The sequence below is a fragment of the Bombus terrestris genome, chromosome 5 (assembly GCF_910591885.1).
Source record: "Bombus terrestris chromosome 5, iyBomTerr1.2, whole genome shotgun sequence".
In the NCBI taxonomy this organism is placed as follows: Eukaryota; Metazoa; Arthropoda; class Insecta; order Hymenoptera; family Apidae; genus Bombus; species Bombus terrestris.
Genome location: NC_063273.1, coordinates 4,759,356 through 4,776,567, shown reverse-complemented (window position 1 = coordinate 4,776,567; position 17,212 = coordinate 4,759,356). Strand labels below are relative to the sequence as shown.

Genomic DNA, 17,212 nt, shown 5'->3' with positions numbered 1-17,212 from the left:
AATTTTGTTCAACACGCGACAGTTCAAACAGGAGCCCGTACAATCAAAATTTCCAAAATAAAAATCGAGTTAGTTCCTACTTTATTTTTGATCGATTTACTAATGCTTACGCATATGTTTCCTTTCAATATATAAAAATTATAATTACAGGTATATATATCTGTACACATATTCGTAAAATTCGCAGAAGCAGCGTTTCTTCGCAGCAGGTACAATTTATGACTGGTCTGGCAAGTTCGCCCGACGAACGGACGAGGAAAGAAGGATTTTCGAACCATTTTATATTGTACTTTCGAAGAAGAAACAAATCTACACTGTAAACAGTGCACGCTATGATATATGAAACAATTCAAGTCCACGGATCCATTTGTCATCTTTCTTGGCGCACGCACGTTTCGCGAGACAAGCGGTAGCTGTTTTCAAGTTGTGCAATCATACAGTGTAAGAAAAATACAGAGAGGATGTGGTTGAATTTGTTGGTGTAAATTCTTACGATACGGATAAGCCATATATGTACATGTTTTCTCCTGACCACAGTAAAGAAGTTCATTAAGAAATAGTGACATTGAAATTATATTTCTTTCGCAGTGCATGCACCAGTATGCAAAGCAAATACGCAAATCTCGATTTACAATGCAACAAGTCACCGTATAGTGTTTCTTGTCATTCTTATCTTTATTATCATCATCATTGTTATCACCATTAATACTAATGTTAATATTCTTTATCGTTATCATTATCATTATCATCCTGAATGTTATTACTATCGTTACTATTATACATAATATGTTGCTCCACAAATATACTCGCGCGCTTAATTATTTATACGTCTCTAAATTTGTATCATTTTTTCTATTTGTTGGTTGTTGGTTGAAACCCTGAGACTATGATTCTACCGCCACGGCGAATCCATAAACATGACAGAGAGAAAATGCCTGTAAAATCCACTGTCCAACCGGCACGTTAAATCTAATTTATAAAACAACGGCAAAACACACGCCGCAGGATCGATCGAATCGTTTGATAGTTGATATCTTTAAATATTAATCTGATCATAATTCATTACGATGGATTACGCCTCTCCTTAACTATTTATAAATTCAAAAATATCTCGATCATCGTATTAACTGCAATAGAATCTTAGAAACCAAAAAGCTAAAAAAGATCTGCCAAGACAATTTTAAGATTTTTGGAAATTCATCCACTTGAACGTTTGTGTCTCTTGGAAAAAACGTGACATATTAAGAAAAGATTTAAGAAATGGATCATGAATTTGATGGCACGTGAAAATTCTACATTTATATCGAAACATAAAGTAACACGCAAGTACGCGGTATATAAAAAAAAATCCTATGGACAGCGTGATTGAAAAACAAAATATTAACACATTTAACAGGAATGGAACTGAAATATGTTTAAATCACGAAACCTAATCGACTTTAATGATATATGACTCTAATACCCCCTATTATGGACGGTATATATTGATACTATTATTATCTGGAACCAAACATTGGTATTAGACAACTTTTTTTTAAATGGACAACGTTCGATGCTATCGACACACGACAAATGCCATTAAAACGTTGACTATTGATTCCCTGACGAATATTTGCATAAACATAAGACAAACAGTTTGACAAACCATTTCCAACACATGCCAGAACAACAACATCCGACCCAAATTATTAACCAATAAACGATCAATGTTTGATTCTCTTCCAAAATTTACGACCACGAAGGCAGTATAACAAATAACGTGACTTCTTTTATTGTAATTTATAAATTAAAAGAAAGAAAGAAAGAAAGAGACAGAAAAACCTACATCGTTAGAAAAAAAAAGGGAAGAACATGTAATAAAGAAAACCGAAAAAAAAGCAGGGCAAAAATTCACCGTGGCTTAGCAGCGATTTTCTTCTTTCTTTTTTTCCCCATCGCATTCGTTGCATTATCTGTTTCGTAGTGAGGAATGAACCGTAATAGGTAATTAAGAAAAACTAATGGAGGAAGGACACGCAATATGTAAGCGTTGCTGTCAACTATTTGCATCGTGTATTTAAATGCAGGAGGTTTAAACAAAGTTTCAAACGGCAGAAGAACAGAGACGAAATATACAAATAAAGAAAACTCAAAGGGGCGTCGCGATCGATTGACCAGTAGAAAAATGTAATCGCATGTCCTGATATTATTGCACTCTGAACGTCACAAGATTACACCGCACTTCAACACTAAAAAGTTTCCAGCGACTCGATCTGCTATAACGTATAATTTACCCTAATATCTATTTATAACTTTTCATTAAACAATTTCTTTCTCTCGATAATATCGAATAATCGCGAAATAACAAAAAGCTGATTCGAAAGTCGATAGAAACTTCGTGTTTCGTTGCGTGTAACCGACAAAGAAAAAACTCCATTAATTTGTTATAAACGGTTTTTCCTCCTTTAGAAATGAGTTTTATGTGTGAGTAGTAGCTCCTATACGATATTACGATTCCTCGCTTCGAAAAAAGCGATATTATGCGCAAGATCCGTGCACAGATCTCGTAACAATAATAACTATTTAGATAATAAAGATCCCTGAATACATACAATATAATATAATATAATATAATAATATAATATATATTCTCCTACGCTCTCTGTGTGGCACGCGCGAATAACATTTCGCAATCATTTCAACAATCGGTTAAATTTTTTTCTGCTTTCCCTAGAACCTGGCAACCTGGCCAAAGGTTCGTTCTCGAAACATTTTTTTCACAGTACCTCGTAAAAAACAGCATGACGCTAATTAGAGAACGATCCAGCCATTCTTTCGCTTTCCTTGTTCACTGTTCACAGCTCTGTTCACGTAATTGGTTCAATTTGTACAACAGCACATACTAAATTCATTCGCTGAACTATAACTATGGATGTTCAATGCAGTACACACATCGATTTACATTTATCGATCTTTACACTTAATGGTATTAAAATGTGCAATTATTCTATATAAAATGGCATATATCATTTTATTTCGACGCTCTTAAACATACACGCTTCGCGTTCCTCTAATTTCAAATTGACTGGATTTTTTTCGGAGAAAAGACATAACTAAAATAAGATTCGAATCGGAGCTACATGTAATTTTGATTGAGTTGATAGTATTTGGTAACACGATGCTAACTCTATAACGTCAAACACCCACAGTTAGTACATTTGCATTTCATTTCTATGATATCACCGGTTTGGTGATCATGTCACGATCTTACGTAAATGAAAACGTTTTAGTTATTTGGTAGGTTCTTCTGTCTGGCGACAGGTTTTCGTAAACTATCCTAAAATGAGAGCTCCGGAAAAGCATCTCGTATCTTGTACTACGTATGCTATCCTGAAATAACATTGTTTTTTTTTTCTTTGTACCTGTAAAAGGGGTACTCGAAAAGGAAAGTTTGGTTATTTCGACGAAACAATGTACCTGACATCTTAATGTGTTTCGCGAATTTTGGTGACCGGTGGAATCACTGGCCAAAGCTCTACGCTCCAATACTTTTCACGTTTGAAAAATAAAGCCTTTTCTTTCTTACGAGTCTTTCTCTTACAGAAAACAAATAAAACTGCACATCTCCGTCTCTTTTCGTTTTTCACTATCACTCACCATCTTTCGTTTATACTTCTAGGGACGTACCCTACACACTCATGACGTGTTATAACTATAACGCTGCTACCATCGAATAACAGCGATTCCATGAAGTCCTTGATACAGATATTGTTGAGTTTGAGTTGATATTTCATCGATAATAAGCAGCTTCTAACATTTCTACGAAGAGCTTGTTCATTGGTACTTTTCCCGTTCGATAAACACTAGACCAAAATCTTCTAACAATTCCATCAACCTGCCTGAGACTGGGCAACACTAGGAACATATTTTGAGTGGCACGAAGCGCTTGTCCTGGTCTTACTGTCGCCATACAGTCTGATAGGGAATTTAGGATAGAATCTCGGAAACGATATAGCGCTTGTGGCTCATCTGACCTCGCATCACTGTTTGCTAATATCAATGCTTTCAAGACGTAATATTCTTCTCTCGTTAAACCCAATCTTTGAAGCCTTTCTACGATTTGGATACACTGTTGAAAAACAAATAATATATGTAGACGTATATACATGTAGAAGGTAACAAAGTAGACGATGAGTCGAAATCATTGAAATAATTAAGCGATACTCACGTGCGTGTACAGCTCTGTACAATGGCATTCGCGTGCAAGTCGTTCGTCAAGGGTAAAATCTTGGGCAAACCTTAATCTACCATTATTTGGCATGCTCCTCCATGCGAGACTAAACGTCAATATCTCTGCCCACGTACTTTGCAGAAGTCGCATTTGATCGTTTAGTGCTAAACTACTGAATCCAGGAATCTGCTTTGCCCAACCTTTGACCAAAGAATTCTCAATTATTGATTGATTAAATATAACTTTATACTAATAGAAAAATTGACATTATATTATTACCAATTATTCCGACCAGTTCCCGATCGTATAAGTCAGATAATTGTCCAAGTACTCTTTGATCTGTGTCAAGAGTATGAGAGATATTGGACACTTGTAGCATGTCAGGTTCACAAGCAGCCAAAGCTTCCAGCATTTTATTATCTACCAATAAATTAGAAAATTTACCATTTAAACATTCACACATTGAATATTTATGTTTACATGTAAAATGATTTCATATCAGGATGAAAAAAATCTACCAACGAATCAAAGTATCGGACTCGAATAAATAAAGAGAAAGGACCCGATAGCTTACTTATTATTTCGTTAGAAGCTGCTGTTGCTATGTTTGCTAAAAAGAATAAAATCAAAGATTTAATCGTATTTGCGAGATGTGAAGCTGTACGTGTTCTATATTGATACGATTGCGATCGAAACATGATATTTATATCAACAAGAATTATGAAAAAATCACCTTCCAACGGAGCTGTCTTCACCGGCGTATAAGGATCGGTGGATCTTCTATATTTTTGTCTCCCTCCTCGCACACGATCTAGTCGCACTCCTTCCTTCAACATGCCTTGTCTAAGGCACTTTTGAAACCTACACGCCTGGCACGCTTTTCTCCTGCGCTTGTTTATTTCGCATTCGCCATTCGCCGGACACGTGTATTCGATGTTGCCTGTGAAATTACTCGCTATTTTATTGTAATATACATGGTTCTCATCCAGGTAGCACCAATATTAGTTTTATGAATATATGCGTTTTAGAATAATAGCATATGCATACAGATAATTAGAATACTTCGATATCTACAGATAGTAGGGAAACAAGAGAATCGTATCACTGGAACTATAATTGTAATCCTGTGGTGCTACCTGGAAAATTCTTCAGAAGGAGATATCTGTAATCATGAAGGAACTCTTCTTACCTTGTATGGTTCTCTTAAAGAAAGCTTTACACGCTTCGCAAGACGCTACCCCATAATGAAATCCACTCGCTACGTCCCCGCACACTAGGCAAAGCCTTCTAGGCATCATGTCTTCCTCTTTAACACCTTCCTAAATAAAACGACACGCTGAGTCTAACTCAGAGATTACAAAAGAGCTTCCAAAAGAAAGAAAAAATGCAAGGACTTCTGCTATAGTTAGGACGGTATAGTGTATGTACCTCAGGTGTTCCTAAAGGCTGCGTGGTTGACGAACAATGATGCATTTCCGGACTACCAGGACTACCTTCGCCTCCTCCATAATCGGCTGGTACTTCTATTTTGCTACAAATTACCTAAAATATTTAAAAAGTTACTCAACATCGACCATTTTCCAGAACTACGTACCGTCTATCTTAAGTTATTTTACATTTTCGATTAGTCTCACGAATCACAATGTTTTCGACCGTAAAAACTACATGTCCGAAATACCTCTTGATGTTGAAGCGTAGTGGTCGGTGAACAAACTTGATAATTTTGCGTAGGCGTAGTAGGATTCTCAATTTCTTGTTTAATGTTCGCCATGGTCCTATTGTTTCCAATCATATTTTCGGTGCCGCCACCGGGCATCATGCAAACCTAAAGCAATCAACAGAACATCTTACAATTTCGCACGTATCCTCCTCTCCTATCTGTTCCCTATAACACAGACTGATGGGCGTTCGCTTTTAAGCAAACCGTAGCAAATGCCGAAAAGCAGAAGAGACAGCCTGCTCTGCAGTCGGCTGCACTTTTTTTCTGTTGCTATTTTTAAGCGCGACCAACGCCTCAAGCATTTTTAGAATTGACTTCAGAAAATTCGCGATACGTAGCATCGATGTTCTCGGAATATCAACTCCTTTATTTCTTAATGTAATCTTATAAGTATACAGCGAGCTTCATCACCGAATGATGTTTATCTGCATCATGTATCTTTCGATGATCTGGTAACGATAAGAGAACTAGAAATCATTGTTCTATCGACGCAATCGGATAATTTATGCAAAAGGGTAAAATGAATCATATGAATAACTTAATGAGAAGAAAGGTATCCTTAAAGAAACAGTGGGGTAGAACGATAGTGAACAAAGTAACGGTGAAAGGATTGCGTAAGCCTGCTGCTCCTCTTCCGCCCTCCTGCCCTCGGTATCGTATATTAAATGCACGCAGAAAGGGGGTCGAGGGGCAAAGGAAGGAGCGCAGAGTATCTGGTTAGCCTTGAACTTGACTTTTCTGCGAGATGCAGTTACGATCGTTTGCGAGAGCTTGGGACGCACGTCTGGAGATTTATACGCTATCCAGCCACGATCTCTCTCTCTCCCTCTCTCTCTTTCTCTCTCCTGCTCCTTCTTTCTCTCTCTCACAAGATAGGCAGATACCTTATCATTGCAACGTGACGATTTTCGATACCGATATCATTCGCTTGATTTTAATTTCGAGTGGCTCGCCGTGTAACAACCACTCAGCAAACGAATAATGGAGAAAGGCACTCGAGCCGAACACAGGATGCAGATTTTATTAGACCACGGCTCGTATTAATGCCGAATTGGTCAAAAGCTTTTTCCGATTGCACTCCATTTTAACCGACAGTTTACTTCAACGGCAGAAATCGATAAAGATCAAGAATTGTTAATCGTATGGCGAGCGAGGGGCAGACGGGAAAAAAGGAAAAACGGTAGCAAGAGATTAGAAAAGGAAAGAAAAGAACGAGGCATCGAAGTATGTGGTTAACCTCGAACTTGACTAGTCGTGCGAAGTGCTTCACGTGTGCGACGCGACGTGCACATCTCCCACGTTTAGATTAATGAAATAAAAACCGACACGGTGCGCGGAACACTCAACCACGATACATAATGACGACCATGACGAAACGACAGCGATACGACTCCCCTCAAGTTACGAGCGATTCGTCAGAATTGAAAAACACGTTGCAACGAAACAATATTGGGGGGGGGGGGGAGAAAAAGAAAAACAGGCGTGATCGAAACGAGGAAAGTTTAAAGAGACAAAGAAGAAAAAAGATCGAGATTGCATAAGCGTCAGCTCGATTCGTCTCAATCGAACTACGAAGCCTACGAGTCATCGGCGATTCTCGATTTTCTCGCATTCTTCGGATCGTTCCATAATCCGTTCGATTAAACAGTTACCAAAACGCAGACGGAAGGAAAGAACATGGAATGAAAAAAGAAAGAGAGAAACGAGCGTATCGCGATATCTGGTTAGCCTTGAACTTGACTTTTCTGTGGGAGAAGCGGCCACGTTCGCGAAGGCCGCAGATCCGCGCCAAGCCAATACACAATTTTAGACGCCGAACTCCGACGGAAACAACCGACTTCGCCGACCTTGAGTCCCTCTGTCTGAGTCTCTCCTCTCTTTCTTCCTCTCTCTGTCTCACACTGTTTCCCTTTCTCTATCCAAGTCACGTTAGCTTCTCGCTCTCTTCCTCGCGACAACACTCCTGCTCTCTTTATCCATCTTGCTCGGTTTCAGCTTCCTCGTATTCGGATACCCTCGTGCACGTCGATTCGCTCGTTCTCTCGTTTCCTTCTGTTTTCGCACAGCTTCTGACAAGTCTGCACGTGGAATTCTAACAATAAATCCGGACTAAATCGAGCTGGGTAAAAATTCACAGGCTTTTAATTCCTTTGCAACCGCGGTGTCTCTAGTGATCATCCTGCTCGATAAAATCAATGATTTTCTCGTTGAATACTTAAAACCCGCATACCCTGAAATTTGCACGAAATCGTTGACTATATTGCTTCATTCTGCGTAAGTGATATTCGCATGTGTAACACTTCAGAGGATCAAGGTCGTTAATTATTCCGTTTGACAGAGGTTTTCGTGTCTTTTCGCATATATACATACGCACGCAACTAAGAAAAAAAGAAAAGGCAAGAGAAAAAGAAAACGAAGCCTTTAATCGGGCATCCATTTTTAGAGGAAGCCATGACCTGAATATCGATTGCACCGGCTAGTCGTAATTTTATTTCTATCACAATAACTCGGCTTAATTACGATCAAACATGTCTCCGTAACGATCGCCATTCATTGTACAACCATATTCAAAAATCGATACAAAACGATGTTCTTTCACACCGTCTCTCTGGTCATTTTCAAACAAAAAATCAAATATAAAATATAATTCTAACACGGCAGAAGTCTACGCATATATAAGTATGGAGTTGTGGCTAGCGATTTGAAGTCGAAGCCGCTATATGGGCATCAAAATTCTCGAGGTACGCACGAGACCAGTCCAACTTCTTTTTAAACGAGCCGATTATGTAAGCGAGAAAAAGTCTAGGTGGCAGAAGCGAGACAAATAAAAAGAAGTCGTTGGTTGCAGTTGCGATCGCTTTATTTTAAGTCGTGCTCCTCGATCACGAGTCCTTGTTGCAAATTAGATCGTCTCATTTGTGCCAACATTGAAAAAATGACATCGATCATCGCGTTTTATACAAATTGTCACATGTTCGTCGTTCAATCCGCTTCTACAGAAACGTACTTATATACGTATATATGGAAGTAGGTACGTACGTACGGAAGACACGTACGAACTAATTGGAATTTCGTAGAATCATGTTACCGCTATCGAGTACCGCTAAACTCGAATGAAATCCCATTCGGTTTGAGTTAGGTTCCGATTCATACCTATTTAACATTTGTGTTACATTATTTGCTCCCGATATTCTGCACCTATTGCAAATATTACATACTACCTTTACGTGTGGTACTTAATGGTACTTCGAATCGAGCGATAAGAGATACATCAACTCGTGCGAATCGTTGATAAACGACTCAACGACAAACATTTTGGCCGATTGGCCGAAGGCTAGATCACGCCTAATTTTTTGCGAAACGATACTCTGTCGTTGAACGGAAATGTTCCTAGATTACGCAATCTTCTCCCGATAACTCGAGACTCCTGCACGAGATCGAAGACGATTGAAAGGAACCGGACACCATCTTATTTTCTAGAGTTACGATGAATGTTTATTTCCTGCGGATAAATTTCCGATAAAAGAAAAGCGTCGCGACGTACTTATATATATGGTATGCTCGTGATTTTGCAACAAGTCGATCGCGGTGACCCTGAATTATTACAATACTCACGGAGTAGCGATATCGTGGCTATATACAGGTAGATACAGAATTAGAAGTAGAGAGAACAAATCGATATCTCGAGGATGAAGACCCTGGGTCGCGGTCAAGGCCAAAGCTTCGGTAACAACCATGTTCCGATTTCGCGGCAAGTTTAGCCAATAAAAAAATAAGGCAATAACGAGTCGCTATAATAACATCAGGATTATCGCTGAACTAATTTTAGAACCACGCTCTTTCACTTTTCGAGTCTCTGCTCTCTACCTTCACCAACGATTCGGGGAATTGCTTCTCCTTGTTTTGCCTGTCACCTTTTAACGTAAATTTCTCTGCGCAACAAAAATTACTAAACATCCTTTTTTCCACATATTTTTACATACGTACGTATTCCGATAAAATTTAGTTTCTGAATTATCCGGTGAAAATTCTAAACGCGTTGGAGAGCGAATTACTAGCAAATGTACTTCACGGTCAACTGATTTCAATAAACAAGGAAAGAAAAAAATAACGGAAATCACGTTGCACGAACGTGTGGTTTTCTCGAAGTAGAAATCGCACATACGAGAATTTGTTTCGCGCATTGTCCAAGGTTATGGCTGACCCAGCTCTGAGATGACGTCACCGACGTGTCTCGTAGCCTGAAAACTCCAACGCTCCCCACTCGAACCGAGTTCCGAAAGCTGATGATTACCCAGCTTGTTTCTTACCAAACCAGACGACGCATCATCGCCACGACCCGCACGACCAATCACCGATCACGGTAGCCTATCGACAGGCGCCTAACCATACCTGGTATCCATGATTTCGCATCGTCGATCAACCGATCTTCGAACGTTCTTTACGAATAATTACGATTGTACTGCCAGATCTGCCCTATAGATATTTTACCGACCCTCTATCAACGCTTGACTTTCGAGTATTTCATCTCGACGCTCCATCAGATCAGTTTGTCGCTGCCATCGATCGATATAACCTTTAATGTTCATCAACGTGAATTCGTTTCAAGAAAATATTTTTTTAGTCGTCAAATGTTGTGACTATATAGATGTGTACTTTACACATTGCAAAACATAAGTGTGAAACTTTCCCTTACGAGTATACGTAAGTTGAATGTCGATGAACGCGCAAGTGCATGCCGCGCGTAATTTCGTGGCGAGTACGGTAACCGAGATACGAAGAGAGAGAATTAAGGCGATGCAAGATCTTTGTAGCTAGTGCACATATATCAAGACACTACCTCGAGTACAAAAACACATGGTTTCTTGTAAAGTTGTTTGATGACGGAGCTACTCGAACGTGCCTTTTCTTTTCCTTTAACGCGGTTCGCATGAATCCCTAGCCTGCCATACGAAAGCATTTATCACCATAAACAAACGGAAACCAATGATCTCGAAGCTACAATTTAATAAAAATAGCTTGAAAGAGAACCGCAAAATAAAAAAATACACCTCTGCCACGTTAGGAATTCATAAAAATTCGAGGATCATACTTTAGCGGTCGAGCCATCAACTTAGAACGGTTTGAAAACTTCTCTAACATAAAGTAAGAACCCGGAGAGTCCGAAAATACCCACTGACGCATCCTCGTGACGAATATATATTTATTTTTTTTTTTTATTAACTTTCCAGCAGCCTCCCTTCTACCAAACTTCCTACGTTGGAATCCACAATTTTATTTCCGTTGCAGTGTCAGCTTAACTCGATCCATCGATTCGCTGTATGCGTCACGTGCAATCGAACTCGAAATTTCGGAGGAGATTGTCTTTCGCAAACATTGCGAGAGATAAAATCGGCCAATATTTATTCCCCAGAAAGAGAGTGCCTTTTATCAAAATCGGTATCGACCAAGTTCGAGAACGTATCGATACAAATATGTCTCGGTCCGTGCGTTGATCGAAATGCTAAGTATAATAAATTCAAAGGTGAAAGCAGCAATCCGATGTACCTATTAAGCTTCACGCACATAGAATTGCGTAAGACTTAATCGCGTGGGTATAGATGTATATGAGATCGTTTTATGATACGTTTAAATAGTTAAATACGTACGAATCGCGAAATACATATACACCATTATGAAATTATTGTGATTTCTATAAAAAAAAGAGAAATAATTTCGCAAGGATAATTTCGCATGCAAATTTTGTTGAAAATGATTGAGAAAAATATATATAGTTACATGCATGTATTACGTACGATAAATGTAGGAAATCTTCATTATCGATAAAGTATAGGAGTCATCTTTGCACGAACACGTCGATATTGAAGTGAATTTTAAATGAATGTAACACAGAAAAATTCGAAAAATTTTTGGATGATTCAGAATGTCTGAACGGCTTGACATAAAGTTATTTTATTATGCTTGCTATCGTCGAAAATCATTTGTGCGTATCAAACCGCGTAAAAGCCAATTATCGCGAAACAATTGAAACGATTTTAAATGGAGCACGAGATAATTGTTACGCGTTCTTCTCAATATTTCAAGGATAACCAAATTATCTATATCTTTTTTTCTTTTGAAATTAGCGTCATCGTTAAAATCGTTCTTTGAGCTTTATTAATCACTATCCATAACACTCATTGTCCGAAATTTTAAAAAATTTGCAGATATACAAGAATTAAATGAAATTCTGAGAAACGACCAAAAACCACAGTTGTGAAAAAGTATTTGGTAAAAGCTTCTCGACTAAGGTCGTACGATTTAGGTGTTTCATTGCCATCAAAATAAACAACTTTTTCATGACAACGTTCACACATATCCTATACCTCTTGGGTGGAATCGTGTAAAATATTTCCAGCTACGCTCATACAGTATCTCAAGATTTATTCAAATATTTTACGCACATCACGGTAAACCGTTTAATTTAAGGGAATCGTTGTTTCAATTATTAATTAACGGAAAGAGAAGATTACAGCATTGAAGTAATCACGAATCAACGGTAACGTTGGCAAAAACGGCAGGCGTGGAAAAATGATCTGTGAGTTACAGGATAGATTATCTAACAGACACGTCGTAACGTAATAACCGAGTTGTCGCTAAAGCTGACTGACAGTATGCGACGAAGATAATATATATGTAATGTATCCTTATTGCATCGGAAAACAAGCGAGTTTGAACATGCCGCGAATGTAATCGCCGCAATCTACGTGAAAAAATCATTAAATTCATGCACATCAAATTCAAAAGAAAAATGAACATTTTTAAGACAGCAAGAATCATGGAATTTTTACAAACTTTGACTAGAGCAGACGAGCTATCGCGATACACAATTTACAATTCTGCGAAATAAATCTATTAAATGAATTTTAAACATTCTTATTCTGAAACGATCAAAACTTTGTTCCGTATTTGATCGAAGGGATTAACGGAAAGCAATAGAGAACGCGCGCGCAGCAACGTAAACAAAGCCACGAGATCGAACGAGAAGAAGAAAGAGGTTATGTATCGACAACACCTACCACATCATACATCCATGCATCCATGATTGTCGGTTCTATCCAAATGGCGCTAGGATGCTGGGCTTTTATTTTCCTCTTATGCTTTTGTACGAAAAAACGAACGAAAAGCAAAAATGATCACGATGCTTAAGATCCGAACACTCATGTAGAACACGAATAAGCACATGCACGACGTACTTATGTACACATCATCCCCCTACCACGACGTTGACGGCACGACGAGCCGTACGCGACTGACGGCAATTCAGACGATACGGTAATACACGGAGCCAGCCGATCCTAATACCGGGCGCCACAAATCCACGAAACATATATTTCTTATTCTAATTACTTTATCGCTTAACAATTTAACTGAATTTTTGGATAATCTACAAATTATCTTGCCCAATTAATTAATACATGTTCCATCTTATGTTCCAATTTCATATTCAAAATAATGTTTTATGAATGGAAAAACCGAGCATTTCAAACATCTCTCTGATTTATTATTGTCATTGATAGATCGGATAAGCTTCTCCGGCTCATCAAAGCATACTTATATTTGCCAGTTAGATAGACAGATTAGGTTAGTATAAAAAAGTTAAACGTAAATTTAAAATTGCTCACTGTTCATACAACAAATGTGAGATTTTTCAAACTGATTCAGTACAAGTTACTGCTTTCAAAGTACCCCATAGCAAACTGTTCGCACTCGGAGACCACGGAATTAGATCGGACCATATTTATCGATGATAAAAGCATCGACCACTCCAATCTAAAACACAACTGTTACCATGTTGAACAAATACAAACGAAATATTACCGTGGATATTATCATGGTCATGACAATCGGTCATTAACTCTTGGCCTTAAAGTTACTTTTAAATCACGTCTTTCGACAATTGAATCTTCTCCTTCGATGTTCCAGATACAATGAGGAAAGAGTGAATCGATTTGTAAGGGCAAGATGTTAATCGAACGAACGATTCCATGATTGGGAGAAATTTTTATGATGCATCAAGAGTGTGTGTGAAAATGAAGAAACTCTTTAAGAATATATAAACGAAGAAAGAGCGTATGAAGTGACATTGTGTAGACGTAAGAGCCAATTGAATTTTCAGACGACTAGGTAGATCGATCGAGCCCCAAAACACTCCCTTTACCCCCATGGTCGAAACAGTCCCATGCTCGGCCTAAGTTGATACGTTACTGGCGTTATGCGTGCTACGTGTATATCACGATGGAAGGGTGAGAATGGGTGGGAGGCGGGGGCGGTGGCTGTGGGCATGACGGCGGTGGCAGTGGTTGTGGCGGTGGTAGCGATGGTGTCGCGCGGCAGCAGTGGTGGCACTGGAGGCGGCGGTTGCTCCACAGCGGAGGCAAGGAGGGAAAGGAAAGTAGCTGGTGGCCTTGAACTTGACTGCCGCCGTTTTTGCGCACAGCCGTCGCCCGCCCAAGACAGCCCACCAGCGTAGACTCTCGAATTTTCATGTGCCCGATACCGTTATCCATTTCCCCAAAAATTCACCGACTTATCGAATTTATTTTTTAACCAAACGTCCTACATGCTACGCTCTACAACGTTATACGTTATTTTATCTGTTTTTGTTACATCGCATATTTTGCTGTGTTTACCCCCGCGAAAAAGTCAGATGGCTGACAAAACAATCGAGGAACCAAACGTAGAAAGAATTAGAATGTAAACAAGGGAATATAGCTTGAATACTAAAAGTAAAAGTTATGCCTTGGTAATTTATCTTATAAGGGTAATGAAGTTTTGTTTTCTTTCTGTGGAAAATGAAAGTTGTATTTTGTTTATCGCATCGTCATTAAATCTGATTTCATTGAATCAGTAGGCAGAATGTACAGTTTATCGAAGTATCTCACGAAGAGTTAAGAGTTTTTTAGAGAGGAAATCTTATAGTGACCAATCGAATTATGTTTTGTTACTCTTTATAGCGAAGCAAATGAAAGAAAATTAAATATGTGTAAATCAATCTATTGTCTGTATTTATATCCAACTCGTGTGTATAACATTATGATACAACTATTGTCTGACGACTGTTTTTAAACAGATTACCCGTAATAAGAATTATTACGCAACGATGCAGCGTGCATTTTCAACATTTCCCGTACACTCGATACGAGAAGTTATCGTGGCAGCCATCGAAAGATTTGCATCAAATACGTACACATCGCGCTTCCAACTAACTTTTCAATACGAAAGCGCTAAGAGTATGAAAGGAAATATTTCCATAATAAAAAAAATATGCATCCCAAGAACACATGTGTTCTCTAGAATTAATAGAGGAGTGAAAATAAAAAAAAGAACCTATACCAATGAAAGCGACTGGTAAAAGTATAATCAGGGTTGAGGTAGGTAGACTTCAAACTAGTCGGATCGATATGGCACTCTCGCTTTCTCATGTTCTCAATATGTATTGTATCGTATCTATGATACTCTGAGCCAATTCCAATCCTTTCCTCAAATCCATTATAATCTGCACTGATTGTTTTACAAATAAAATTTACATTAAAAGACACTATATACATTTTCATTTCATTTCTAAGATTACTATCTTTTTAACAAGTTCCATTATGTAAATTTAGAAACTGTTCAAAATTGTATACTGAAAATAATATTAACCCAGAGACATGAGTTTCATTAAATCAATTTCTTTCCTACGTAAAATATAATGAAAATTGATTTCTTATACATAAATATATATATCTTACAACTTGACAACCTATAAAACTTACATATTCAACTATTATTCCTTCTCATACATAAATGTGCTACAATAAATTTTATTTAAGTGTTTATAAATAAATCAGTCATAGCAATAATATAATTTTTACGTAATGTTACCTTCAAAAACAAAATTATAAACAGTCGGTAATAAAGAAATTTCTGATTTCATCCGTCGGTATTATTTTAAGCATTTGAATACTGACAACATACTAAATCAATATCATATTTTCAATTATAATTATTTATATATATATATATATATATATAAACGTATATATATATATATATATATATATAATTAACGTTTACATCTAATAAACCAAATATGTATGTATAGTATATTATAATAAAATAATTAATAGTATTAATTATAAAATTAAAAATGTTCCATATACATTACTTACAAATTGAATGTATTTTATGTCAAATATATTTCTAAGAATGTTCAAATTCCCAAGATAGATACAGGATATTTAATTTAAAAATTGTATTAAACGATAATATTTTTTAATGCATATGCCTACCTTTTAAATAACATTAAATTATTATATTATTCTTATAATACAATAATAAGCAACAAAATCCACATACTTTTTTATTTAAAATATAATTCATTTCTGCAAATACAACATATGTAAGTATTCACTTAATAAAATTATCAATTTTAATTTTATAACTAGAAGAAAACAGTATTGTATCACTAAATATTGGGACACTGATTTAAAGATGACAAATACGATACAAAAAGGGTATCATATTCTTATTATCATCACATGCTTAATTTCATAACTCTCGTTTTTTTTGGACGAAAAAATCAAGGCCATAACAGTAATTGTTAAACCCGCACAGTTAATTTGATGATCAAAAATAAATTAGAAAAGACTTATAAAATTATAAGTCGTATCATATGTATAATTAATTAACCAAGATCAATTTAAAAGTAGAATGCGAGCATGAAATAATTGCAAAAAATACAATACACAGCAAAATGTAAACGAATTTGTAACAAAGATGGCGGAACAAAATTTGGCAGATAGTTGATACCTAGTTATCGTTTTTGTTTCTACAAAAATACATCGCAAAAAGAAAAGCAAATGCAACAAGTAATTGAACAACTTACCTCAGTACTCATGTACGCTTTCGTATTTCCATCAGAGGTTGAACATTTTCAATCACAAGAAAAATATTGGAGCAATGGCCGATTCCACAACTCACTAGAAGCAGAAAACTCGATGGCTCAGATTGTTGTTCGTGTGGCGCCATCGTACGTTTACGATGCAGACAAGAATCCTAAATACGACGACTGCTAACCTCTAACGGACAAGCGATAAACTTCAAATTTTATTTAGTTCATTTCTCATATGAGAGAGGAATCATGGTATTACATCGATATATAACAATATTTATACTTTCATTTCCCTTAAATCAAGACATAAAAACACAAATTATATACAAATTCTTTTTATTAACATCATTTTTTAAATAAAAGACAC

At 37.1% G+C, this 17,212-nt stretch overlaps 1 protein-coding gene across 5 annotated transcripts; it reads right to left on the bottom strand.

Moving 5' to 3' along the window:
* Positions 1–64: 64 nt before the first annotated feature.
* On the bottom strand, positions 65–16,991 carry LOC100644400 (steroid hormone receptor ERR1). 5 transcript variants are annotated; one of them, XM_012308778.3, is made up of 9 exons: positions 16,840–16,991; positions 5,889–6,035; positions 5,639–5,752; positions 5,400–5,529; positions 4,944–5,165; positions 4,785–4,820; positions 4,490–4,630; positions 4,208–4,410; positions 65–4,108 (listed from the first exon to the last, which is right to left on the bottom strand). In XM_012308778.3, exons 1-9 carry the CDS (start codon positions 16,849–16,851, stop codon positions 3,770–3,772), a joined length of 1,344 nt encoding a protein of 447 aa, XP_012164168.1. In that variant the 5' UTR covers positions 16,852–16,991; the 3' UTR covers positions 65–3,769. The 5 variants fall into 5 exon arrangements, with proteins under 5 accessions (XP_012164168.1, XP_012164167.1, XP_012164169.1 ...); XM_012308777.3 differs by lacking the exon at positions 16,840–16,991 and adding an exon at positions 12,989–13,188; XM_012308779.3 differs by lacking the exon at positions 16,840–16,991 and adding an exon at positions 12,989–13,185 and having other exon boundaries at positions 4,944–5,150.
* Between the last annotated feature and the right edge of the window lie 221 nt (positions 16,992–17,212).

Excerpts from the sequence above, each read along its gene's own strand:
- LOC100644400 (XM_012308777.3), bottom strand. The coding sequence starts at position 13,012 with ATGGATGCATGGATGTATGATGTG. Across the intron at positions 5,166-5,399 it reads CTTTAAGAGAACCATACAAG|CGAGTAATTTCACAGGCAAC; the intron begins GTAAGAAGAGTT and ends ACAATAAAATAG. Across the intron at positions 4,411-4,489 it reads GGAACTGGTCGGAATAATTG|GTTGGGCAAAGCAGATTCCT; the intron begins GTAATAATATAA and ends CTTTGGTCAAAG.